Raw genomic sequence first — 25,909 nt, 5'->3', positions numbered from 1 at the left:
TAATAAAGAGGAGTATGAGGAGGAATCAGCACTCCAGGACTGTTTTTTTTTCTTTGTTCCAGCACTCCTTTCTCATAGTCCTCAGTGGAGGGAGGTTGAGAGGTAAAGAAGGAAGAGAGGTGTGTCACTCTCCTTGCCTTTTTTTTCTTTTTTTTTAAAGCCCTGCAGAATCCCTCTCTCCTCCCACTGTGCTCCAGAGTGGCACCTTTTTAAAAGTTTGCATACCAGGGTTGGGGTCCCCTCCTGCTGCTGTCAGTCAGCCTTCTTTCTGCCTCTTACACATTCGGGTTTCTGTCCAACTCCGTACATGGTTGTTAGGTAATTCATGTGAAAACTTTGCAGTGTATTTGATTGAGATTAGCATTCATGAAGTGACGCATAGAAATGTAACGCCCTAGAGCCTGCTTCCCGTTCCCAAATACTTGTTCTATGTTCTGTGTTCTATCACAAACTTCTATGTTAGCTGTACAATGGTGCTTCAAGGAATGAGCTGTACCGAATCCAACAGATGTCAAATTTTTCAGTGGTGGAATGTTCAGCGTCGCTCTAGAAATGTGATTGTATAAAGCAAACTTGATTTTCCGTTGTAGAAAGACTGCCATTTGTACCTGTCCTGCACCATGCGTTTCTATTTCTCTGAATGTGCTGTACCGTTGTACCATGTTGATCAGTTCCCTGATAATGCTGCTGAAATCATTGCCTGTGTCACTGATGTTAATTCTGAAATAGCCATACCATTGGTTAATGACAGGCACAGTCTCACCATACTGAGACCTGTTCATGTCATTGTTTTCAGAGTGGACCCTAACCTTGTTGACCAGCCATAAAGAGGAGCCACTGAGTACTTTCTGGTTTACAGAGAATTATGGGAGATTGACTTTAATGAATTAAGACCAGTGGGATTGAATGGGATTAAAAAGAGAAACTTGATGTCACTTTGGAAAGGCCTGATGTCACTTTGTATGGTTTGATTGACTTGCTTGTTTGCCATTTTGTGTTTGTTTTTTTTTTGTTTTGTTTTGGCTGTTTTATTGGTGTGTGTGTCAGAATGTTTGCTGTTATATTTGCTTTTATTTTTGAGGACTCTCCCTGTATCAGTCTACTCCCCCTCTACTCAGCCTGCAAAGATTGTTTTTTTTTGTTTTTTTAAACTTCATCTTTGCTTAAAGCTCCAGCTCTCTTCCTTTCCTCCTCCCTTCCCCCCTCCGTCCTCCTATTCGGCTGACGGCAGTGTTCGCCAAAGCCGTTCTTCATGCTTCGAAGCGGGTGAAACCAACTACCACAGACTGCGGAAACTCTTTACACCAGCTTCCAGCCTTAAAAGCCCCCTACCTCTTACCACCCCTCCTCTACCCCCCCTCTCCCTCTGCAGGAGATTGAGGCGTCAGATACCTCACAAGTGATCAAGAGTATTGGGAGCTGCACAGGACCCTGTAAGTGGCTAGATTTTAAGATGCTGACTCCATCCAGCTTTACTGGATCCACCCATAACTCTTTGAGTGGGAGTGATAGATGAACAGTGCCTGATGATGGCTCTGACTCTTCAGTCTTGGAAAAACCTCTTTCTCTCCAAACCCTTCTCTCCCCTGCTTTTACACCCCCTCCTCCAACCCCCCCTGCAAGCTGACAGACTGGACATTTAAAAAAAAAAAAAAAACCTGATGTGATGAATGATGCTGAAACTCTGCATGGAGGTGGGAAGATATCGGGTAGTCATGGGAGAACTCTGTAGGTTCCAGACATGTACAATGCTAATGGGAAATATCTGCTTAAATAAAAGAAGTGATGATTAAAACTGGAAATCTGAATCACTACCTGGTCTGTGTGGTGTATGATTGATTAAATCATTTGTCTACACTGTGTCTGATTAAAGCTTGTCACATCCTATCAGAGCTGATTTAAGTCTCCCTAACATACAATAAGGGGACTGGCAATGCTTATGAAAACTAGAAATGCATAAAGGTGTAAGTATAAGTGTTTGACATTCATTGATCTTTACTGTTTTTAGATAAAGTGATGAATTGTGAATGAAGGTGAGTTATGTAAAGTCCGCTTTAAAGCCAAAGTTTTATAATAAAAACAAGTCTTCAGGTTACGTCAGGCTTTATTGAGTTAACATTTATCCCGGCTTTCAGGATTCATATCTCCAAAGATTCAAATTTGTTCTTCTCACACCTGTGTGAGTGCTGGAAGCAGGGGAAAGATTGACTGGTGATTTAATCAACGTGTAACAGTATACAGTAATGGCATTCTAACCTGATAACAGCACAGTCTCACACTCTGCAGTAGACAGGCTCTTCAAAACTGGACAAATGGTGGTGACTGAGCACCGCCTATTGTGCTCTACAGAAAACAAGTGAGACTTGGTAGTGTGAACTAATGCTTAGTTAACCCTTTTGAGACTGAAAAGATGGAAATTACTTTAAGTGTAGTGATGGATCATTTCCAACAGATGACAGCACTGGTGTATTTATCTATTACACAAAGTGATTAATCACTTTTTACAACTCAAATTGAAACAAATCCACTTCCAGATAAGACTGTCAAGCATAGTAACCCCACATAAATACTGCTACAGCCATCATGATGAGAGCATTGGCATCCACGATGTACTTCCACAAAGGCTCCTCGCTGATGTCGGGAAGCTGCTCCGTCTGCTCAGGCTCTTCTTCCTCGGGGGCCTGGGAGTTGCCCCCGCCACAGAACCGGCCAATCTGGTGGCAGATACCAGATTTTTCTTGCTCCTCGGCCACTGAGAGGGAGAGAAATGTGTCAGTACTTGATGTCAATTGAATGTTTGATTCATTTGTGTGTCTTGTTTATCTGCATCATTACTGTTGTTCTTTTTCTTCCTCTCAGCAGCCTCTCTCTGGGCGTTCCTCGCTTTCTCCTCTTGCTCCCAGTCCAAATCCTTCCTCTCTTCTTTGGAATGACGCAAGCTAAACACCAGACGATGGAGCTGCGAAGTAAAAGAGAGAGAGAGAGAGAGAGAGAGCTCAGAACTTCACTGGACTGGAAACTGATTGCATTTGAAACATCCAAGTAAATGCCAGCGCAGCAGATTCTTCACTGTTTTCATGTCACAGAGTCTTGATGAATGAGGGACCTTTTTACAGTAAATATTGGGTGGTGGGTCTTAGTGTAAAATCACTTACATGTTGATCCTCTATGGGCTCGGTGCAGTGGCTGACCAGCAGTACCAGCACTGACGTACAGAAGAAGAGTATGATCCCAAAGTGTAGATAGTGGATCCCACACACCAAGAAAGGACAGTTAGAGGGGAAAATACAGCTGCCAGTACCGAACCAGAACTCTGGCAACATCCGACACAGACCCATCATAAGGCCTCCTATCAGGCCCCAGAATGCACCCTGAATGTATGGATAGGATTCCACTCTGTGTTTAATTCATGTATCCAACATATGAATGTGCCAAGATCATTAAAACATGTATTACCATCTATGCTAATACTCATCTCACCTTTTCGTTCACCCGCTTGACAAACACAGCCAGGAGGAAGACCGAGGCGATAGGGGGAGCCAGGTAGCTGGACACTGACTGGATGTAATCAAACAGCTGACCACTCTGGGCTGCCTGGACAACTGGGATCCAGCAGATACTGATGGCGACGATGCACAGCACCCAAACTCTGAGAAGGGGGAGGAAGACGAAAAGGAAATATATGAGATGAATCCAAACCTATCCATATTAACTAAGAGCAACACAATTTCATGGAATAAAAGCGTGCACAGCCTCAGGATCTTTTTTTTTTTTTTTTTTGGTCAATTACAAATTTGATTTATAGTTGGATTGCATTGGTTGGCTAAGGGAAGCCAGGATGCAGTAACTTATATTATTAACAGTTGCAAAATGACTGGTTTTGTGGGTACCCCAGGTTTCAAAGAGGACATTTAACAAAATCTAAGTGTCATTTTAGTGGCAAACAGTCCATCTCTAAAGCTTTAGCCTATGGAATGTCTACAATAGGGCTGCAACTAACAAATATGTGTATTAGTCTCTTAATTCATTGATCATTTAGTCTATTAAATGCCAAAAAAAAAAAGTGAATAAAATGCTTATGCAATTTCTCAGAATCCAAGATAGTGTCTTAAAATAGTTACATTTGTCTGAATATCAACCTCTCCCCCAAAATCATTCAGTTTACAATAATACGAATAGAGAAAATCAGCAAATCCTCATATTTGAGAAGCTGGAATGACAGAATGTTTGGCATTTTTCTTGAAAACCAACAATGAATCAAATAAGTCAATGAATTATGTAGTCATTACAACTCTAGAATGGAGTGCTCACATTTTGAAATATTTAATGATACAAAGTATCTGCTGCAGCGATTTTGCAACTTCAAGCTGTCATCTATGCATGTAGCAACATCATGGCCTCATGAAAAGATTATATATACACACACATACATATTAGGGAGCAGTCAGAACAGAAGCCCCATGAGATGCTGCTAATTTATATTACAACCACACTAGGAATAGAAATTAACAGTCTGTAACCACAAGTAGAAGAAAATTAGAGAACTACAATAATTTGAAATGCTTAGAAGTCTAATGCAACATTTGTTTACCACAACAGCGCCTGTTTACCTGCCTACGATAATGAGTTCACGCTCGTTGGCCTGTGGCCTGATGCGGGTCCAGATGTCCATGGTGAAGAGGGTGCTGCTGCTGTTAAAGATGGAGGCCAGAGAGGACATGAGAGCTGCCAGCATCACAGCCAGCATCAGACCTCGCAAACCTGTAAAGAGAGAGACAGCAGGGAGGAAAGGTGGGGTGGTGGTGGAATGGGGTGGGGGGTGAGAGGTGTAAGGTAAAATCTCTCAGCAGACATGTGGATGCAGTATCGAGGCAGTCGTTGTTTGGTGTTCTTACCATTCGGCATGATTGACACCACCAGTTTAGGGTAAGCAATATTGGAACAGCCCACCTCAGTCCCACACACCCTCTTACACTCTTCAGGGACCACACAGCCAACCTCATCTACAAGTGGAGGAAACACGCGCATGCGCACACACACACACACACACACACACACACACACACACACACACACACACACACACACACACACACACACACACACACACACACACACACACACACACACACACACACACACACACTGTAAATATACAGATTTCAAGTCAAAAGTCAAGTCAGACACTTATGACAACCTCTGGGTTCATGCATGTCACTTAAGTTGGGTCAACACTTCCTCAGTAGAATATATACTGCGTCTTCTGTTTTTATCAACCTCCCTTCAGTGGGAATGAGACCAGTGTAAACCACAGACCTGGGTAGAGGACCCTGCTGATCATGCCGGGGAACACCATGAGGAACATCGGCAGCAGTTTGAGGTAGCCACACATGATGCAGCCGGCCTTCACGTGGGTCAGACTACGAGCTGCGAGGCACCGCTGGACTATCACCTGGAGAAACACACAGGACACACATGGAAACAAAGTACTTTTAATCTGGTTTAAAGCACAGGGTAGCTGGTCTAGTTTGGATTCAGTTTCTGAATAAGAGGTCCCAGCAGTTTTTCGGGTCAAATGTAAGTATAGTAAATCAGTTTCAGTACGAACACGTAACACTAAACAGTTAATCTGTCATCAGCTGATAAAATAACGTGCAGCTGTAATTTTATTAACATATTGGTCTTTTTATTATGTGTTTCTTGTGTATGGCTGACGTGCAGAAACACACCAGGTTTTAATTAAGTTTTTCGTGTGTGGTCGTGGTCATCTCTGATCCTGGTTGGCTGGAAAAGTTGCACCAGATCATCAGCAAAGTGACAAAGTGACTTGCAGTAGCTCGAGTCAATCAGCCACAGTCCAAGAGCTTCAGCTGACAAATGTTAGAGAACGTGGGATACTCACCTGATCCGTGCACCAGTACCAGCCTCCGACTATAGCGATCCCAAACAGTACCCCAGGCCAGGGCAGATCCCCTGTGGTGGGGTCCCTCAGCAGGCTGAAGGCGTCCTGTCTGGGGGTGTAGCATTGGGGGGTGATGTTGTAGCGTTCGGGGTCCAGGGAGGTGAAGTTAGTTGGCAAGGCAGAGCTGTATTTTTCCAGCAGAGCGTTGTAGCCTCCTACTTCAGCAAAGGCTAGAAAGCAGGGGAAAAGGGAGAGATGTGTGTCATTTAAAGGGTCAGTTCAATCAAATTACAGAAAGGGCAAAGTAAAGAAAAATGTCTTTCCATACACATAAAGTTCAATTCAGCTCCCTTTAATCTGGGTGAGGATGTTTTTGAATGATGATTCACATAAGATTGATTATGGTATGGATATTACTGCTCTGACATTTAGGTGTAATACATCAGTTAAATGTAAGAAGGAGTGTACTGCATTTGTTTTTCCAACCCAGTTCCTCAGTCCAGAGTTCCCTTGTCTAATAGAGTCCTGACTGGAGATATGAGTCAGCTGCTGAGTCAGCACTATATCTTCAACGCATCACAAATTCACAAAAGTGGTTTGCTGTCCTTTCTCCTCCAAGGGTTCCCCTCCCACTTTTATCTGGTCTACTTCCTTCTTTAATCTGCACCAGGATTACACTGATATACAGTTTTTTGACCTTTTAAGGAAACAAATAATCAGTAAGGCTGCAGGTGGCGGTTATGGTTTTCGCGATTCTGCAGTGTCAGCACACTGTACGCTGCTGCAATGAAATTAATGATTAGTGACCCTAGTTAAATTCTTTCCTGTTGTGAGGGACAGGGACGCAAGCCTGTAGAGACTGACTGAAGCCAAAAACATGAACGGTGTGCAGATTTTAATAGAAGATAGAAAACGATAAAAATCAAATACTCGATTCTATATATCTATTCTATTGGAAGATTTAATATTAAGTGAAAAAGTTTATGAGTATAATGCACAGTCTGGACTTACAAAAGCCAGTTAGGACGAAGGCTCCAGCGATGATGACAAAGGTCTGAACTGTGTCTGTGAACATCAGAGCGGCCAGACCACCTAGTGACACACACAGACACACACACACACACAGACACGCACACAGACACACACATACACACACACCTTAAAATACACATGCAAACAGACATCTTGAGATTCAAAGGCATACTCCAGTGATTTGATGTTTCACTTCCATGAAGTTGACAGGTTCGCAAGACCGAGAGAGAAAGAATGGTCACAATCGAAACAACAGAGACAGAGATACAGTATACTGACTATTAGTCATAAAAACACTACATTTCCCACAATGCAACCAACAGCATATTTCCATTAAACTCTCTCGACATTTTTTAAACTCATGCCAAGATAATCCTGATGACATCACTATGACATGATCATTGTTATCAACTTCAGTGGACCACGTGTAAAATAGGTGGAGTGCCCCTTTAAAAACAATTCAATAAAATGATAGACCAGGTTCAACGCATAAACAGACATTGGCTTACATACCTGTCACAGTGTACAGGGCTGTGATTAATAGCAGGGCGATGACAGCCACATAGATGTTCCACCCTAACGCCTGCTGGATAAACACGGCTCCTGAAAACATATCCACCTGGAGAGATGGAGACGAGTGTCAAGAAAGAGGAAAAGAAATACAAACAGTGTATTCCTCTGATTGAAGGATGGCTCACTGAGATCTTGGTGAAAATGTAGAGGAACAGGGAGATGATGGAGAGGTAGAGGCTGATTCTGGTCCCTCCGAACCTCTTCTTTAGGTACTGGGGCATTGTGATCACCTAACACAGCACATTGTGTGTTAATAGAGGAAATCAGTGAGAGTGAGCTGAAATGATCATACGGCCTGAGCTACTTACCCCAGCTGTGAGGTAGACGGGTACAAACAGCCAGCCTAGCAGCAGCACGATGAAGAGAGCCTGACACAACATACAACATATGACATGTGAGACCATGACCTCTCCTGCTGTAGATCACTCTCAATGACAATCACTTTGTGCTACCATAAATTAGATTCTGTATCTCCTTGTTATGAAGGTAATCATATATTGATTCAGGGTTTCAAAGTAGTGATTAATGTGTCATTTTACAAGATCTGGACTCACATTCCATTCAAATCCTCCCACAGCGATGCCGCTAGCCGCCCCGGTGCCAGCCAAGCCCACAAAATGACCACTACCAATGTTGCTGGCAAACAAAGATGCACCAACCTGAATTAAAAAAAAGGACATAAAAATAGCACAGAAGAAAAAGCACATCTTATCAAGGCATTTTCATGACAATCTTTGTACAAGTTTAAAAATCGAGCCCTATATCCTCTTTTCTCTGTTACTTATGAAAATCTAAAAGGACAAATTTTACCTCTACATCCTTTCTTCCATCAAAGGAAGTAATGAACCTAAAGATAATCCTGTCACCTGAATGTTCAGACAGGATTTAATTAAGATTCCTTGACTTTTTAAAGAAATGTAGCCCACTGACAAACGTATTATTATTATTATTAACAGTCGACACATACACTGATACTAATGAGCTCAAATCAGCCTCTATATTGAACTCACCGGCCACCAGGTCATGGTCCGCCCTGCCAGGAAATATCCTCCAACTGTCCCACGATTGGTCCGAGTCATGGACTGCAACAGAGACGGGGACATTCTGATAGAATCAAAAACTGTCCCCTGACACATATTTTATTCAATCATTATAACCTACTGATTATTACACTCACCCAAATGCCGACACCGATGACCACGATGAAATATACGACGATGATGATGATGTCTGCCGGGTTGTTGATGATGACCTTGTCTGATGAAGTCTCCATTGCTCTTCTCTATATCTGAATACACTGATTAATGAATCTGTAGCTGTGTGTAAACAAGCAACCTGCCTTTATTTACCGACTGTTTGCTTCTAATGGAGGTTAGAGCCTTAAAATAATCACCATCATCTGTAAAAACACCTATACTTAGATATCATTAGAGCCAAATACCTACAAGAGAGCAAATACCCTCTCCCTGGCTGACTGATGTATGGGCAGCAGGACTGCAGCGGTCAGACCGAGTGTGAACTTTGGCCAAAGGTAGCAGCAATGGGCAGATTCAGCAGTTTATACATTAAAGAAATTATTAACACCAAACCACGAGAAATATTTGCTACCTCGATGGTTTCACGTGCAGACACATCAACTGTAATATAAAGTCAACCAGCAAAACAATGTAAGCAAATAGTCCTTTAATCGTTTATCTCATCAAAACATCCATTTGCCTTTCAGTTCACAAACTTCATTAGATTGTACAAATGAGGGCAGCTTTACTTCTTCTCAACAGACATACAGGATGTGGGTGTGTGTGTGTGTGTGTGTACAGTACGTGTGCAAAGAGCTTGTGTTGAACAGATTTTACGCCTCAGCATAGAAAACGTGCATGCGTACACAGTCACTTTTCACATTTCTTACAAGCTGTAAGCACACTAAAGTCAAAAGAAAATTGTTTTGACATTTCAAGTAGGGGAGAATTTCAGAGAATGGTTATTAAAGCAGACAACTGAACATCAATTTTCTAGAATCACAAACTTAAGCTCACACATTTTAACCAAAAGGACAAAAAAAAAAAAAAAAAAAAAAAATCTCTTCATCATATGTCCGACTAGTAAACTTTCTATTGAAATAAGCTTCACAAACCTAATATGTTCCTTCTCGTCATTTTAATGCATTACGGTGATCCACACACACTGTCATAATCAGCAGGTTTCAATTCTTTGAATATCAAACATCCCAGCTGCCCTCTAACTAGTCATGAACAGGGTTTTTAGAGCCCATCAGCGTCTCTGTACAAGAGGGCAGCACCACTACATAGATGGAGCCACCGCCGGGCAACAGCTCCATCATCAGCACTTTAACATCAGTATGTCTTTTTCTTTTATGACCTTCTTTGACTCACCAGTAGGAGAACAAAAAAAACAAAAAAACAACCAAAATCTAACACTGAATCACCCCTGCTGTATCTGCTAATGGCACTGGCAGACTGAAAGGCAGAATGACGTTTTTAATGTATCGATACACTGCTACACCTTCACATATCGCAACCAGCCTGAGTACACCCAACGAGAAAATGGAAAAGTATCACGGAAGACATTTAGGAATACTGACTGACTGATTTTAATGGTTCAGATTTCTAAAGTAAATGTACACATGATCACTGCTGAAATGTTGAAACCGATGAAATATTGTAACAGGGAAAAGCTGCAGTTTAAATACGACTACTGAAAGAAGCTAGAGATAAATTTAAAAAAAAGCTGAAATGCTGAAAGTATGGAATAAAGCCAAAGTGTCACTTTAAGCACAGAGTGGAGTCGTCATTGAGTTTATTGAGCGAGTCGTTGAATTGGAGATGAAAGTGGTTGAAGTGTCATTTTTAAGAATAAAAAGATAAAGCAGTTGATGCGTTGTCAAGAGCAACTGGATTTCCTGAAGGCATTTCCCATAGTTATGACTGACAGGTGGGGAGTACCACCTATTTAACCTCCGTATGGGGTTGTTTCGTCCTTCAGGGTTGTTGAGGTCACATGAGAAACCTGAAAGAGTCTGAAGTCCAGTTGCTCTCGACTCAACACTTTTAGATTAGGGAAGGGAAGGGGAGTTCCACCATTCTGTTCTCAAGGGAGACTGAGTCATCATAACACTCTGGAAAGTTTTAGATGGGTTGAAAAATTGCGAAATGTACTTTTGAGAGAGAGAAGAGACAGTGAATCCCTATTTTTTTTTTTTTTTGAAGGGAAAGATGCATGAATTTGGCCTTGGTCCTCTCTGCTCAAGAATGCACGATGACACAGACGCTTTACGCAAGAAAGCAAATTTTGTAACAAGTCTAAATTAGTTTGTTTTTTTGACTGGCATTAATTTACTCGTTTAGTAAAGTTAAATAAATAAAATAAATAAATCTGTTTTGTGGCTCTCAGAACTGTGTGTGTGTGTGTGAGTGTGTGTGTGTGAGAGAGGGGTGTGTCTAAGTTTGCCATTACAGAAACACATCCTGTATACATCTTAACATCTGATTTTAAACTGACAGATTTACAGTGAATCTAATCATGAAGTCACATCTAAGGGCAAAGCATGGCACACAGTGGTGAAATGTATACATTCCTGATATGAAACATTTAGTGTCTTCAATTTCAGTGCTCTTGTAATGGCAAAAAGTGGCTTATTTTATGGCCCCGATTGATCATTTGCAATCTGGGCAATGAAGTAATGCCGATGCTGGTATATAAAAAAACAAGTTTTCCATTTTCAGACACAGCTGGTGGCGTTTCTCATGTGCTCCGATCTCCCGCAGGAGTATCTGGATTTGATCAATTTGAATAAATAAGGAAAAAAACAACAAAAAAAAACAAAAGTGGAGAGCAAAGAAAACCTAACAGCTTGCAGCAAAACAATGTGCCTACATTTCTGGCCAAGCGTTCTACTTTCATTAAGCTGGGATTTTTGGGAGTTGAGTTAGTATACCGATCTCAGCACCTTTCACATCTAAATACATCCAGCTTCTATTTGTGGGGCCTGTCCTAAGCTTACAGTGCCATCCTATATGATGGCCAAGCACTGCAGTCAGAGTTACCATTTCAAATAACTAAAACCTTTAAAAAAAACACTTAAATAAATAAGGTGCAATGCTACTGTGTTCAGATCATTTATAACCTCGGTGCAGACTACATTCAAAATAAAAGTCCTGGCTGGAGCAACTTAAACAAATGTAAAAAAAAAAAAAAAAAGGACACAGCTGCTGAATTAAGTAAAGACAACTGGCTTGAAGGTTTTGTAAGAATGCTGTTAAAGAGACAGTCCAGACACAAGGATACTGAAGGTTATCTTCACATTGGGCTGCACCACACCCCTATGAATGCGTCGCTGTCACTGTAATGTTACAGTGAGATCTTTTAAATACTGTAAATAGAGATACGGTTTGTTGCAGAAACTAACAATATCATTCCTTTGTAAGATTTCACACAGAATGACTGGAAAGCTATCACAGCTCATTTTTAGGGGTGTACGATATTGGATTATTTTTGCTTTTTTGCCGATATCTGATATATTGATATTTTCAAAATCAGCCGATGCCAATACATGGGATTTTTTTTCCACTGACTGTTTCACCCTGATGATCCGGTGCTTTCTTGGGGCCGGATAACCCCGGCTTTTGGAGCCTGCGGAGGAAGCCCATGCGTCCATCAGTGTGAAACAGTCCACAGAGGGAAGCACAACCAGGCGGCGGAGGAGGAGAAGGTAACGAATGGGCCTGTAATATCAGCACAAGTATTCATTTTGAGTCGATATTTCATTGTAAAGCCTTTATTGGCTTACCGATACTGAAGACGCACCAATATTATCGTGCATCCCTGGTCATTCTTTCCATTCAATCTAGCCCTGTCTGCACATTTCTCCCACTGCTATGTTCCACATCTTTAACTAGGCAGCACCTTAAGAGCATTCAAAACATTAAACATAAGCACAGTTTTTAAGCAGATAAAAAAAAAAAAAAAAAGTTGCTCTGTGGCCCGTGTTCAACACTTAAAAATCCACATTCTGGAGGTGAGTGTGTGAGGCCAGTAAGGCTTTGCAATAGTTCAATACTCCCTGAACCAGCAGCAAGGAGCATCTTGGGACATGTAGATCAGACTGAGCCACTGAAACGTACAAGTTGTCACAGACGTTAGATCGACGTCCTTCATTTATATAAAAAAAAATGAACTGAAGTACACAGGGAGACTTCCTGGGATGTGAAACTACTCAGTCTTTGCCATGATGGGCTTCAAGTATTGAGGCAAAGACAGAACAGAAAGAAATAAAAATTCATAAATAAAAACGTTTCTTGGCCCAGAGAAAAAAAAAAAGTTGATGTCATGATGCTTTTGCTAGACTACGTTTCCTCTCAAGTCAAGTTATTTGTACGGCCTTTCATTGCGCTAACAATTACACAGGCCTATATTGTGCAAGGAAACAAGGTGCTTACTCTCAAAACACATTTAACATGATGAACAGATGAAAGTGAGTGAAAAGGGGAGTGATTGTGTCCACTCACAGCAGCAGCTAGTATCAACATTTTGCAACAGAAAATTTTTAGAAAATTACACTACATTTCAGAAGTAAACAACACAAGCCTACGCATTTATCCTACATCGAATGTCTGCGTTTCAGTTTCTAATAAGTTTTGTTGAAAGTGGAACATAGCAGTCTGTAATGTGCATATGTTTGTGACTAACCTAGAGGCTGCTGCTTTGACTTTCCTGGCAAAAATATTACACCGGCAAAAAAAAGCTGAAAATAATGTTACACGTTGAGAAAACAATTTTAAAAGGGGCCCTTTTTTTTCTCACTTAAGGACTTTGTTGTTCTGAGAAATAGAAATTAGGTTACATTCAGGTGTGTGTTGCCTGACTTTGACCACGTTTCTGTCCCCACATGCTATCTGCCTGTACATCTGATAATCTGCTATAACAAAATGAACATGATCTGTTTGCATTGAGTCCATGGTTGGCCGACTGTGTGGCTGCTCTCGGATTGTATAAAATGGTCTTTTCCTTGTGAGTTCAATTCAACACCAACATTTCTTGAGGTCATGGAGGAGCTAATTCAAACTCAGCCCAGAGCTCATGTCTGCGTTCCATGAACGGCTGCCTCGGCTTGTCTCCCTCTAGCGCTAGTCAGCCGCCTTCTTGCAGTTTTCTTTGGCTAGTCTCAGTCTGGACAGGATGTGTTTCTTGGGGAATTTTAAAGTGGTGCACCCGAACTGGCTCACCCCTCCAGTGTCTCCGGGGAGTTTCTCACGTCTCTGGACCCAGCTGCGCCAGCCGGGCTTCCAGCAGTACACGCTGTCGTAGAACCGCGAGCCGTTTTCCCCGCCCAGCACGTAAATCCTCCGTTTCCACCTGGCCACCCCCCCAGCTGCGATCCGCCTTGGCAGCCCAGGAAAAACCACAGGGCTTGGGGCTCGGTCGCTTCCGCCACCTGCACCGCCCCGCTGCTCTGCGGTGACCATCACCCCTCCCCCGGTCACTTCCCTCTCTACTCCAGACCCCCGGCCCTCTCTGAAAAACAGCACGCGCCCTGTGGCGTCTAAAGTCTCCAGGTTGGTGTAGTTTCCATCCAGGAACTTGGTGGTGTCCCTCATGTATCCCCCTATGGCGCAGACTCCTCCTCGCACTGCTACACCACCAGCGAGGCAGGTGGCACCGGAGTCCAGTGCCACACGTGTCCAGCAGTCTGTCAGGGTGTGATAAATAAGCACCCCTGAGTGAACCACTGAGTGAACCACAGCCCGGTTCTGTTCCAGTGTGGTTCCACCCAGAAGGTAGAGTCGTCCGCGCAGCGCTGCGCAGGCAAAAGCACGCAGAGGGAGCGGTAACCGCGGCCCGGGAGCCCATTGGAGTGTAGACAGCTCCAGGATCTCACTGGAGTCCAGAAGGGCTGAGCGGTTACTGCCACCCAAGGCATAGAGTGAGTCCCCACAGCCCAGCAGGCCAAGCATAGCCCGGGGCTGGGCCATCGAAGGCCTCTCTATCCAGCGGTCCAACACAGCATCGTATTCATGCACGGCTGCAGACACAGAGCCTGTCCGTAGAATCCCTCCAGCTACAAACAGCCTGTCACCCACAGCTGTGCAGCCAGGACTGACCAGCGAACCCAACGCTGCTAACTTCTCCCACTTCCCTGTCCGAGGATCAAAGCAGTCCACTGTGTAGTCTCTGGCAGCTAAATTCTCATCTTCCCGAGGTGTCAGGTCCACACACACTATTTTTTTCTCAAACATGCCCTCCCGTGGTCTTAGAGGCCCCCCAAGGCCCTCTCCAGCTGCGGCGGGGCCCAACTCCTGGCTCAGTCTTCGGCTCTCTTCCTGTGACAGCAGTCCCGGACGCAGGTGGTGAAGCAGTGCTGGCATGTGGGCGTAGCGGTCCAGGGGCTGGTGCTCTGCCCAGCGGCGTGCAGCGTCGTACACCTCCGCCTCTGAATCCACCCCCAGGCGGTCGGAGCTTAGCAGGCTGCCTAAAGTGCCGTGGTCTAGCAGCAGGAAGTCTTTCTGCCGGGCCACCCGGGGGAAGTGCTGTGCTACCAGCCTCAGGGAGGCACGCAGCAGCAGCTGATCGTGGTGAGAGCGAGCCAGAGAGTACATCCCCAGACAGTTATCCACTGAGAGGTGCTCAAATAGAAACCTGGAGAGATAAGAGAGGAGCAAAACAGCAGGGGGAGAGAGAGAGAGAGGGACAATATAGAGAAAAGAGGAGAGAGGAAATTAGACCAAATCCAAAAGACAGGAGCTGGTATATATTAACTGAAGCCTGATATCAAACTAAATGAGACTGTCAACATGATTATCTGTAACTTAGCGGACTCACCTGGAACACAGGTCTTGCAGGGGCATGACCTGAAGCCGGTTGGCAGCCACAAACAGATCCTCAGCCGTGTCCAGAGAGAGACCCGCCTCCCCGGTGTACACAAACTGGATGACTGTCTCCATCACAGACGGCGTCACTTCCTCCAGTCGAATCTCAGTGAGACGAGACTCCACCAGAGGACTGGTGAACATGGCCCTGAAGTATGGGCTCACAGCCGCCAAGAGGACTCTAAAGAGGCAGAGGGTGAGGAGTATAGATGATAACTGCTTCTGTGGAAGGAGAGTCACTTCACATTTCTACACAATACTGTGATTAGATTTTCTATGTACTCACAAGAAGAAAACTTACTGTCAAAGCTAAATTCTTGCACCTGGCAGACCCTCTTTGTCATTTTGCTTCTTTGATATCAAACAAAATCTACAAGTGACTTTTACAAGAACAATTTTCACTGTGGGAAACATCCCCGTCTTCAAAAGTCTGGTAGTCTCACCCGATAAGAAAACTCTCATGTTAAAATCGCTACTGAAACATTAATCAGTAATTCAGTGACAAGAAAATGAACGACAACTCTGATTATCACTTGTCAAGCAAAAATGCTTGATACTGAAATTGTAAACTGACTGGTGGAAAGACACAGTATGTGACAGATCTACCAACTTGCAATTGGCAAGGCATTATTTGCCCAGCTGATAGAGTAAATAATTGATTATAAAAACAAAACAGCTCTTAACAGTCTCACAGTGCAAACATATTTGTTAGCTGCAGCCCTAGCTCATTATGTGTGCAATGTGAGCTTATCACCACACTGCCTTGTAGGATATAGCCTCCATACCTGTGACACATGAACTTTTTCCCCTCAACGAGCAGAGTAACATCACACAGCTGCTGAGCATCCAGGAGCTGCTTCAATCCTTCGAAAACACACAAATGCAGAAGATGATGAGGACAAAAGGACGGAGCAGAAGGGGAAGGGAAGCAGCGGAGGTGACAGGAGGGGGAAGACAGATACAGAAAATGAGTAAACAATACTAATTACTGCCCTTGAGGGAAAACCCAACCCAACCCACCCATCCACCCAACTTCTCTCTTTTCCGTCTCACCATGTGTGATGTAGTCTCCTAAAGGTGTGGTGCTGTCATCTGGGAAGTCCTCCTCCTCTGAGTCGCTGTCTGATAGAGGCTCCCCTCCTCCCCCATCCCCATCCTGCCATGGCTGGGGACGCCAGGTGACTGTGCCCCCCCGCACGGCATTCATCTGAGGTACAGTACACACACACACACATAGAATTACACACATGCATAATGGATGCAAATTGAGCAAACAGGTCTTTACACTGTAACATCAATGCATGCAAAGGCCTTATCTGCTAGACACAGGCCTGTGTGTAATAGATTGAGGCCTGGTGCAGATATGACCCAGATAACACCAATCTCTGTGGAAAAAGTGTTGCTTTTCTAGCAGAAGCGTGTGATAGCTTATTATAGTATTGTGCAACTGAATTATAAGCAAAGTGGAGATTGTTTCCTACAGATTTACAGTATGTCACAGTATGCTTTCCTATACATCACCAGGAGGAGGTCTTCATAACAGACTGGCTGGAATAAACAGGAAACACAAAGCACACAGCTACTGCTGTTGTAGTTTACAGGTAAGATGTGACATTTTGTAGCTGACACTACCTTTGCTCTTCTTCTAGTTTCCACCGTGAAGGCTGGTCGGGTCTCACTTCCAGCAGGAATTGGTGAGGCAGTTTGGAGCAGGGCTATCTGTATCCAAGCACCCCGTTTATTAGCACTAGCTTCCCGGTGCTTTCCTGGCTCCCATCTGGGTGTCTGGGTATCTGGCTCCTCCGGTCTCTGCTGAAACAGTCCGTCCGGCCTGCGGTGAGAGGACGCGTCAGGCTACTCGCTGCTCATCCCGCTCCCCCACGCACAACATCCCCGCTGACTGACCGACCAAACTAGCTCACAAAAAGGGGGAAAAAAGCTCCTCCTGCACAAAAGCGCCCAGTCGTAACACGCATCGGCCCACCACGGCAGGCACCACACGCGGTCCGGCTCGGTGGTGAAACGGTGCAAAGTGTAGTTTTTAGACCCCGCAGGGCAGAAAAATCAGGAGTGAGGTCAGGTTGAGTCGGCCGCACTTGTCATGTCTGAACCGGATTACCGAAACGTTAAACTTCCGCCCATCTGATTGGCTGACCTTTAGCTCGTGACGATTGTTTTGGAACGGATTCGTTTTCGGACACTCGAAAAATTAAAACCTCACCCGCTCCCTCTTTGATATTATGCGTGTTAAACATCTATTATACATTTGAAAAAAAAAAAAGGTTTTATGTTTTTGTCATTTCCGCATTCATGCTGCATTTCAGGCAGATACGACACTATAGAGATAAAAATAATGCTCCCTGGATCCTTCAAAAAAACAATAAAAAAAAGAACTCTGATTGTCATGATTATTATAATATGACTTCATTGAGGTGGTATGCTATCAAAACATGAATTAATGTGCATATCTTTTTGAGCGCACGCACAAAGGGTGACCATGAGCCTAATAGAGATGTTAATTATTCCCATGCTCCCTGAATGCAACATCAACCACAGGACAAACATGGCGACGGGCTTCAGCATGGCAGCGAGAGTAGGACGCGCTGCACTGACTGTGTTGAAGCCGGTGGCTCGACACTACTCAAGGCAAAGGAGCAGCGTTGTCATTCCGCACCGCTTCTGTCACAGAGCCCGCAGCAGTTTGTACGAGCATGTCCGTGAAGGCTACAGTGACAAACCAGAGCTGGACATGACATTAGTGTGTGAGCACACTGACTCGGTCATAGCTAATGTGGAGAGCAGGAAAGGAGACCTGCGGGGGGAGGATGTTCGGAACATTGTGAGTGTTCAAAAGTCTTACTAAAATAACTTATAGCCTAGCCTGCATACACCCCTTAATGCTAATGCAACCTGCCGACAGAGAGGCGAGGCTGACCTCTTCAGGCAAGACAGTGTCATGTTCAGGGTTAAGAGGAAAGTAAGGGAAAAGTTCAGGGGAAAGTTAAGGGAAACATACTGTATATAAACCTGTAACCTGCTGCTCTGTGTATACATACATAATAAAATCTATACATACCGCTAAACTGTGGCAAGATGTTGAATATATATAATAATAATAATATATATTACAATATATATTACATTCCTAAATATAAATTTGCTAGAGCTATAAATTAATAACTTCAGTATTTTTATTATTGTAAAATCACTGAGATTTAAAATAAGCCTCTCATTCTACAAGTTAACATAATAACACATTAGAAAGAGTCTTAGACATTGTAGCTGAAAATCTTAAAACTGTTATTTTGCTTTCGTGGTTAAAGTATTGATGTACTAGTAATTAAAGTGTTACAGTAAAGTACATAATTATTATGAGCGTGATGTAGTATGCAGTATTACAGTAAAAGTACTGCAGTATTATGAGTGATGTAGTATGCAGTATTACAGTAAAAGTACTGCAGTATTATGAGTGATGTAGTATGCAGTATTACAGTAAAAGTACTGCGGTATTATGAGTGTTGTAGTATGCAGTATTACAGTAAAAGTACTGCAGTATTATGAGTGATGTAGTATGCAGTATTACAGTAAAAGTAGTGCTTTGGTCCCTCTGACTGATATATTATTATATATGAGATCATTCAATTAATAATAGTGAAGCATCAGTGTTAGAGCAGCATGTGTCTGTTATTAATCGATCAAGCTTCATTTTTATAGCACCTTTCTTCCAGGTTAATGCAATTCACAGTGCTTCACAGTTGACAGCTACAGTGTAATAAATGATTAAATAAAATGAGTAATGTCCATAAAGCTAATAAACCAATCTAATCAAAAGCCAGGCAGGTTATAGGGAGAGGTTTTAAGTTTATGTTTAAAGACATCAATACTTCCAACTGTAAAACATACCAGAATTTAAACAATGAACACACAGCTGAGCAAAGCCAAATAAAGTGAAGCCAACATGGTCACAAAGGAGAACACTGAAAGTTAAGAGTTTAAATTGAATTACTTTTTCAGTTTCACACCCACTGTTGTACTGACTTCTCAGCTGATAACACTGATTGTGTGTGTGTGTGTGTGTGTGTGTGTGTGTGTGTGTGTGTGTGTGTGTGTGTGTGTGTGTGTGTGTGTGTGTGTGTGTGTGTGTGTGTGCGCTTTTTCTCTCCGCATGTTTCAGGTGTGTGTGTGGCAGCAGCTCCAGGCGGTGAGGAAAGAAATCTCTGAGCTGGAGGAGCAGAAGAAACACATCAGTGAAACAGTCAAAGCACTAGTGGTCAGTAAAGGTCAAAGGTCATTACTGCACTGTTCACTATTACCAGTTTCCCACAATGTGTTTAGTGTAGACAGACTTTTTGTAGTTATTTATTTTGATTGTTTTGATCACTGCATAAAATATAGACACAAAAAAACTACTATAATATCTCATGTGACGTCATGTTTTCCTCACAGGTCAAGAATGACAAGAAGACTCTCACCAGTGTAAGTTCAACTATTATTTAGTTAATTGAATCATCAGTGTTGTTGATATTGCACCGGCACTGTAAATGTAATATGAGCCCAGTTCTGAGTCCTTGTTGTTTTAATCTCACAGCTTCCTGAGTACAACCAGGCTCTGCAGAGGGGTCGAGACATCCGCAACAGACTCAACCATCTCACCGCCAAAGAGACTGAGCTGGACCAGGAACACTACCTACGAGCGCTCCGGCTACCCAACACCACACACCCTGATGTGGTGAGGACACACACACACACACACACACACACACACACTTTTTTCTGGAGTATGTGGTGAGACATTTGCTACATATGTTCCTAAAGTTTCCCTTTCCATTTTTTCAGCCAATTGGAGATGAGAGCCAGGCGACGGTGGTGGAGCTGGTTGGACAGAAACCAGGTGATTTATGTGGTCTATTGTAATGGAGATTAAGTGGTGAGAGAAAATCATGAGTCCAGTAAATACATTTAAATCACAAACTAGTATTTTGAAAAGTCTTGTACAAGATGAGCTCAGTAGACAGCACACACAAGGTAATGTACAGAGAACTGACTGTCTAACTAAAAAACACAAAGTTATAATCTCTGTCCGCTCATCCCACCCTGCTCTGAGAATCAGCTCATTATACTAAGACATGACAAGGCCTCACAGGTGGTGTGTTATCAGTGCCTGAGTGGGAGCACTTTCACACACTATAAGAGAGATACATTGTTTACACAAGAGTACAGGTTTTCTTTCAAAAGACTAAAGTGGATATGAAACTATAATGAATATTATTTCTCTACTACACTATACCTGAACTGTGGATGAATTGACCTTTTTAATAGACATGCTTTACCCTCATGAGTTTAAAAGTGACTGTAAAATGTGCTCCATCTTTTCTGTAGAGTTTGACTTCAAGCCCAGAGGCCATGTGGAACTGGGGGAGGAGTTGGGTCTCATCAGGCAGAGGTGAGGATGACTGTGGTTGTTCCTCTTGATATTCCTCTTGCTGTACTGTCTGTGCAATGTGAGAGGATGCTAGTATTTCAGTTTATTCAACGGCAGGTTGAGCGCTATGAAGACTTTACGAAAAAGAAATATTGTTTTATATGAATACAGTAATGACACAATATTAAATATATTGTCTAATATTTAGTCTACCCTCATTGATTATATTATTCCTCTGTCCTTTCCCACAGGCATCTAGCTCATGTCTCAGGCCACAGGTCCTACTATCTGAGAGGAGCAGGGGCCAGACTACAGATTGCACTCCAAAACTTCGCCCTTGACACACTGCAGCGTCGAGTAAGGCTGTGAAATATTGTACATGAGTAAAATGAATGTGTAGTAGTCATTTTTATTGGAGAGCTACGTCTGTACTTTTCCATTTGTCTCTTGCAGGGCTTCATTCCCATGGTTGTACCTGACATGCTCAGGGGGGCAGTATTTGTGAGTTTCTTCTACACTGACTCTGTGCCATTTGTGTTCATCAGACCTGACTTAGCATTTGCAGTTGTCACGATAACAGAATATGATTTAATGGATTTTTTTTTCAAGATTTAATTTGTTATAAATTAAATATCACATTAAGTATCTTGCATTCACAAAGTACTATTAAGATTTCTGTCGGTAGTCTGTATTCATGCTGCAAGAATGAACTGATTATAGGGAAAGATTGATACCACTGTCATGTCCACATAGTAGCTAAAAAGCTGCAGGTGGCTAACTTAGCTTAGCCACCTGCAGCTAGCCCTGCTCAGTGTCTCAAATAACATCTCTAAATCTTACTAATGAATAAGTTATTTCTTATTTGTTCAGTTTAAAAACAACATTGTACTATTTAAGGGGGGGTGGTATGTGCTGGACTGTTTCTAGGTCGGGAGTTTATGTACCTGGCTTTTGGCTATAGATTCACATTTACTGTACAAACAAGAGAGTGGTGTAAATTTCCCCATGTGCCTCGGCAAGAAATCAAATCTCTCAAAAAGTTGAACTTTTCCAATGTCGCACTCTCCCCTTCTACCTTTCCTATCTTCCAGGAGGGTTGTGGCATGCAACCCAACGCTCATCGCTCCCAGGTCTATTCAATGGATCCGGCTCGTTTCCCAGACCTCAACCTGGCAGGGACCGGAGAGGTCGGAGCGGCAGGTGAATCTCAGTTCACCACATTGTTTCAACACGTCTCCATTTCTCTGTAGCAATAAACAACCAGTGACTGTACAGCAGGATGAACTTTCATTTTTCATTGAATACGTTCAGAGATGTTAATCAATGACGTTCATGTTAGTGGGATTCTCAGTGCATCCTGATAAATGACACAAGAATGAATAGTGAACTAACAGACACTACATACTTTACTATGTATTTGATGTGTTCTGTAATTCTAAAATGCTATTTTTGTCAAGACTTTTTAGGCAAACCTAAATTTTACATTTGTATAATTTACCATAAATGTTGAATGCAACAACCTTGAATTCACATCAAATGTTTCTTTACGTGGAGTCATTTTATTTTGTAAAATGATAATAGCAAAGATGACATGTAAGAGGTAAAACACATCATCAAGGCAGACCAAGTATTAGAATAAATGGTGATGTTTGTGTAGTATAAGGTTTTAACTAGATACTTTAACAATCACGGCCTGTTTTGATTAGATGATTCATGACAGAATCAATTTCACACAAGCAGAAAATAGACATGTGATGTCTCTCATCTCCAGGCTATTTCATGGATCATGCAGTAAACTGGAAGGACCTGCCTGTCAGGTTAGAAGCACCTCTCACTCTTCCTGGTTTGGTACAAATTGAGTGTCAAATTGGAGTAATTACAGCTGACGTGATGTGTCATCTCTGGCTGCAGGACGGTGTGCAGCAGCACGTGCTACAGGGCGGAGACGGACACGGGCAGAGAGACCTGGGGCCTCTACAGAGTTCATCACTTCAACAAGGTCTAAAGTTCAGGAGTATTCATTTGGATGCAAATTTGAATCCCACTCTGTCCATTTCTTCAATCAGATTAGATTTTTAGCTGTAAATGACATGTGCAGGACTGTCAGATTTTCAGGTGTGGGCTACAATAAGTGTTCATTCATTCAAGTTTAGAAGCTACTCAATAAATATCCCAATGAGCTTTAAATAACGTGTGTGTGTGTATAAATGTGCAGGTGGAGATGTTTGGAGTGACAGCAGATGAGACAGGAGAGGAGAGCTCTCAGCTCCTGGAGGAGTTTGTCTCTTTGCAAAAAGAGATGTTTTCTGCACTGGAGCTACACTACAGGTTAGTACAGCCACACATCACATTCTGGCCATGTGCTTTTATACACATGTTCATTTTTAAGTAATATTTAAGATAAATGCATCAGTTATGGTTGTGTGTTTTCTTTAGAGTGCTAGACATGCCGACTCAGGAATTGGGTCCTCCAGCGTACAGGAAGTATGACATTGAAGCCTGGATGCCTGGGAGGAACAGTTATGGAGAGGTCAGCCCCATCATGTCACTGTTATCTGGGATTAACCTACTAACCTGCTTAATTACTGCGCTCATTTGCATTTTATATTTCAAATATGTGTGAAGTAACTCAACCTCAACCCGCCTTTAATCCAAAGAGTCATCAAAAATACAAGCAAGCCCTCATAGCCCCCTCATCCTTCCTCCAAACCTCTACAGTGAAACTCAACATTTGCAACAAGAAAACAAATCATTTATGGGAGGTCCATCAGTTCCATCTCTTTCATTTTTTAACATCTTGTCATGTATTACAAAAAAAGGCTCAGATGTAACTGCTGGGCCTCTCTCTTTATTCCAGTTCAGCGCCTCCTGTTGCTGTACTCATCAGTCTACACAGAGCTGGTTGCATTTTGCTGTTGATTCTGATTGCAGTTCATCTCTTTTATACATCAGATTTCCAGTGGGTCCAACTGTACAGACTACCAGAGCAGACGCCTCAACATCCTGTATGAGAGAGAGGATGGCAGCCTGCAGTACGCCCACACAGTAAGAAAGCAGACAAGGCAGCGCTGGTGCACATTCCTGTTGCTTTGGCTTACTGTAATATATATATGATGGGTGTTTTTTCTGTAGGTGAATGCTACAGCGTGTGCCATCCCTCGTACTATTATCGCTATCCTGGAGACTCACCAAACCAAAGTAAGACACAACCTATAATTATTTAATTCAGGTCTTCAGTCATGGAAAGGTCCTAGAAAATGACAAAATACATCAACATATCTATTTTCCTTTCAACAAATTGTAATATGACAGTCTTGTCATCATAGGAACTGAAACAGACGTAACAAGACCTCAATTTTTTTTTTTGCTAATATCCCAACAAAAGCTGTACAGAGACAAGGTTAGATTAAATAATATACAGGTTGCCGTTATGGTATTATTTCGTCTACCAGTAATAGCTGAAAATCTCACTCAATTATCCCTCCTGGTTCCCTTACAGTCAAGATGGTGTAGCTAAAAAAACAGAGATTGAATCATCTCGTATCATGCCTAACTTTAGTTGATCATAACATATTGGGTATGAAATTAATCAGCAGATGCTCCAGTTCAACATGAGACAAACTTTTCTATGAATGTCAGTTTTTGAGTCACGGCAAAGGCCAAAATGTGGCCCACAACATTGCTGCAAATGTCTTTTGCTGCAGTTGTTGATCACATGCAGCTCCTACCAGCCTGTTAGGAGGAGTGAGGAGTCAGCAGTCAGCAGACATGGTATAAAATAGGTTTTTCAACAATTGTGAATCACTACAACCACAAGCATCCTTGAACATGCAGTCTTGAATGTGCACAAAAAATATTAGGATGATAGGTCCAGCAGTATGTGAGATAAGCTGTGGACAAATACACACATGACCAAACACCTAAAAATATAAAATCTGTAGACAGTAAAAAAAACAACATATAAACAACTAAACTTTTTTTCTTTTAAAGACACTTTTTAAAGCAAAAGTGTAAAAATGTGAATCTTCTTATGAACAGTAAATGTTGAATTTCATACTTTGTGTTTGTCTCATCCAACAAAATGTTACTTTGTCCATCTTCCACAATAATAAAACATGATTTCTTTGCATGCTCCTATGTAAAGTGTATGGTGTTGAAGTGGCTCCCTCTTGTGACTGTTGTCAGTTATACAAATTATAATGTACTTCATTTGAACTACAGAAATCAAAATAAATGTTGCATTATGTTTTTATTTCCAAAACTATACATATTATTAAAAATCTCCTTAAGGATTTACATCAGCCTGTCTGGAGAGAACCCCAAAAAAACAAATTTTGTGTTTTTTTAAGACATTTTTAATGCTTTTGACATCAGGATGATATTACTGATACAAATTTGTTCCTTTCTCTCCATCTCCACAGGAAGGATCAGTGCGTGTACCCCGAGCCCTGCAGCCTTATTTTGGTCTCGAAGTGATTGAGAAACCAAAGTGCACCCCACTGAAATACATCGGACCCAACCAGCAGACCCGGCCACCCAGACCCGCACCCAAAACCAGATGACACAAATACAGAAGTAGTGCTCTGATGCCAGCCATCTTCCACAAATATACTTGAAGCAGCAGTCAACTCACATTCAACACATTCAATTCAGAAAGAGAGCAGATATTTAATGCAAAAGATGATTCATCCACAATAATTTCTACATGTTGTATGCCTGTTTAAAAGCTGTACATCTCCATTATGTTTTAACTAAATGAATTAGAGTATGATTTTTTGAGTTGAGTGGGAATTGAGTGCATCCCTGTTCTGAGCTCCATCCAGAAGTTTACTCTCAATGTAAATATATTTATGTCTCATCTTTGGTGGAATGATATGAGAAGTGTGAATGTAAGCTTGATTATGTGTTTTCCAGATGTTGAGGAGAGCCATCATCATGCACAACCAATAATAATAATAAAAAAAAAGATTTAAAGTATTTATTTCTATCTGTTGTTTTCTAACTCACATTTATTCCTCATACCTTATGCTGAGTATTGTGTGCCGAAAGTCAGACACACAAACACTTGAACACACACTGAATGACACTGACCTTGAAGAG

General features: G+C 42.3%; 3 protein-coding genes across 9 annotated transcripts; 1 reads left to right on the top strand and 2 right to left on the bottom strand.

The window, feature by feature from the left end:
• Window positions 1–2,170: 2,170 nt before the first annotated feature.
• On the bottom strand, window positions 2,171–8,780 carry slc5a2 (solute carrier family 5 member 2). 7 transcript variants are annotated; one of them, XM_053320408.1, is made up of 15 exons: window positions 8,685–8,780; window positions 8,518–8,589; window positions 8,062–8,166; window positions 7,816–7,875; window positions 7,633–7,737; window positions 7,448–7,553; window positions 6,914–6,994; window positions 5,903–6,132; window positions 5,317–5,452; window positions 4,896–5,003; window positions 4,611–4,761; window positions 3,481–3,649; window positions 3,156–3,371; window positions 2,821–2,959; window positions 2,171–2,749 (listed from the first exon to the last, which is right to left on the bottom strand). In XM_053320408.1, exons 1-15 carry the CDS (start codon window positions 8,778–8,780, stop codon window positions 2,544–2,546), a joined length of 1,980 nt encoding a protein of 659 aa, XP_053176383.1. In that variant the 3' UTR covers window positions 2,171–2,543. The 7 variants fall into 7 exon arrangements, with proteins under 7 accessions (XP_053176383.1, XP_053176384.1, XP_053176385.1 ...); XM_053320409.1 differs by having other exon boundaries at window positions 2,171–2,741; window positions 2,828–2,959; XM_053320410.1 differs by lacking the exon at window positions 8,685–8,780 and having other exon boundaries at window positions 2,171–2,757; window positions 2,826–2,959.
• Window positions 8,781–13,084: 4,304 nt separating this feature from the next.
• si:dkey-260j18.2 (uncharacterized protein LOC325231 homolog) lies at window positions 13,085–17,661 on the bottom strand. The gene is made up of 5 exons (XM_053320710.1): window positions 17,020–17,661; window positions 16,441–16,594; window positions 16,173–16,251; window positions 15,341–15,568; window positions 13,085–15,157 (listed from the first exon to the last, which is right to left on the bottom strand). Exons 2-5 carry the CDS (start codon window positions 16,592–16,594, stop codon window positions 13,648–13,650), a joined length of 1,971 nt encoding a protein of 656 aa, XP_053176685.1. The 5' UTR covers window positions 17,020–17,661; the 3' UTR covers window positions 13,085–13,647.
• Window positions 17,662–17,880: 219 nt separating this feature from the next.
• On the top strand, window positions 17,881–25,742 carry sars2 (seryl-tRNA synthetase 2, mitochondrial). Its single transcript, XM_053321255.1, has 16 exons — window positions 17,881–18,226; window positions 19,562–19,657; window positions 19,834–19,863; window positions 19,976–20,116; window positions 20,224–20,278; window positions 20,767–20,830; window positions 21,061–21,166; window positions 21,263–21,310; window positions 21,901–22,009; window positions 22,581–22,626; window positions 22,721–22,808; window positions 23,025–23,137; window positions 23,246–23,339; window positions 23,762–23,854; window positions 23,942–24,007; window positions 25,231–25,742. The coding sequence occupies exons 1-16, from the start codon at window positions 17,885–17,887 to the stop codon at window positions 25,369–25,371; spliced, it is 1,632 nt and encodes a 543-aa protein (XP_053177230.1). The 5' UTR covers window positions 17,881–17,884; the 3' UTR covers window positions 25,372–25,742.
• The last annotated feature ends 167 nt before the right edge of the window (window positions 25,743–25,909 follow it).

This window comes from Scomber japonicus, chromosome 6 (genome assembly GCF_027409825.1).
Source record: "Scomber japonicus isolate fScoJap1 chromosome 6, fScoJap1.pri, whole genome shotgun sequence".
Taxonomy (NCBI): domain Eukaryota; kingdom Metazoa; phylum Chordata; class Actinopteri; order Scombriformes; family Scombridae; genus Scomber; species Scomber japonicus.
The sequence above is the reverse complement of the archived record's forward strand: the minus strand, read 5'-3'. Positions and strand labels throughout refer to the sequence as shown.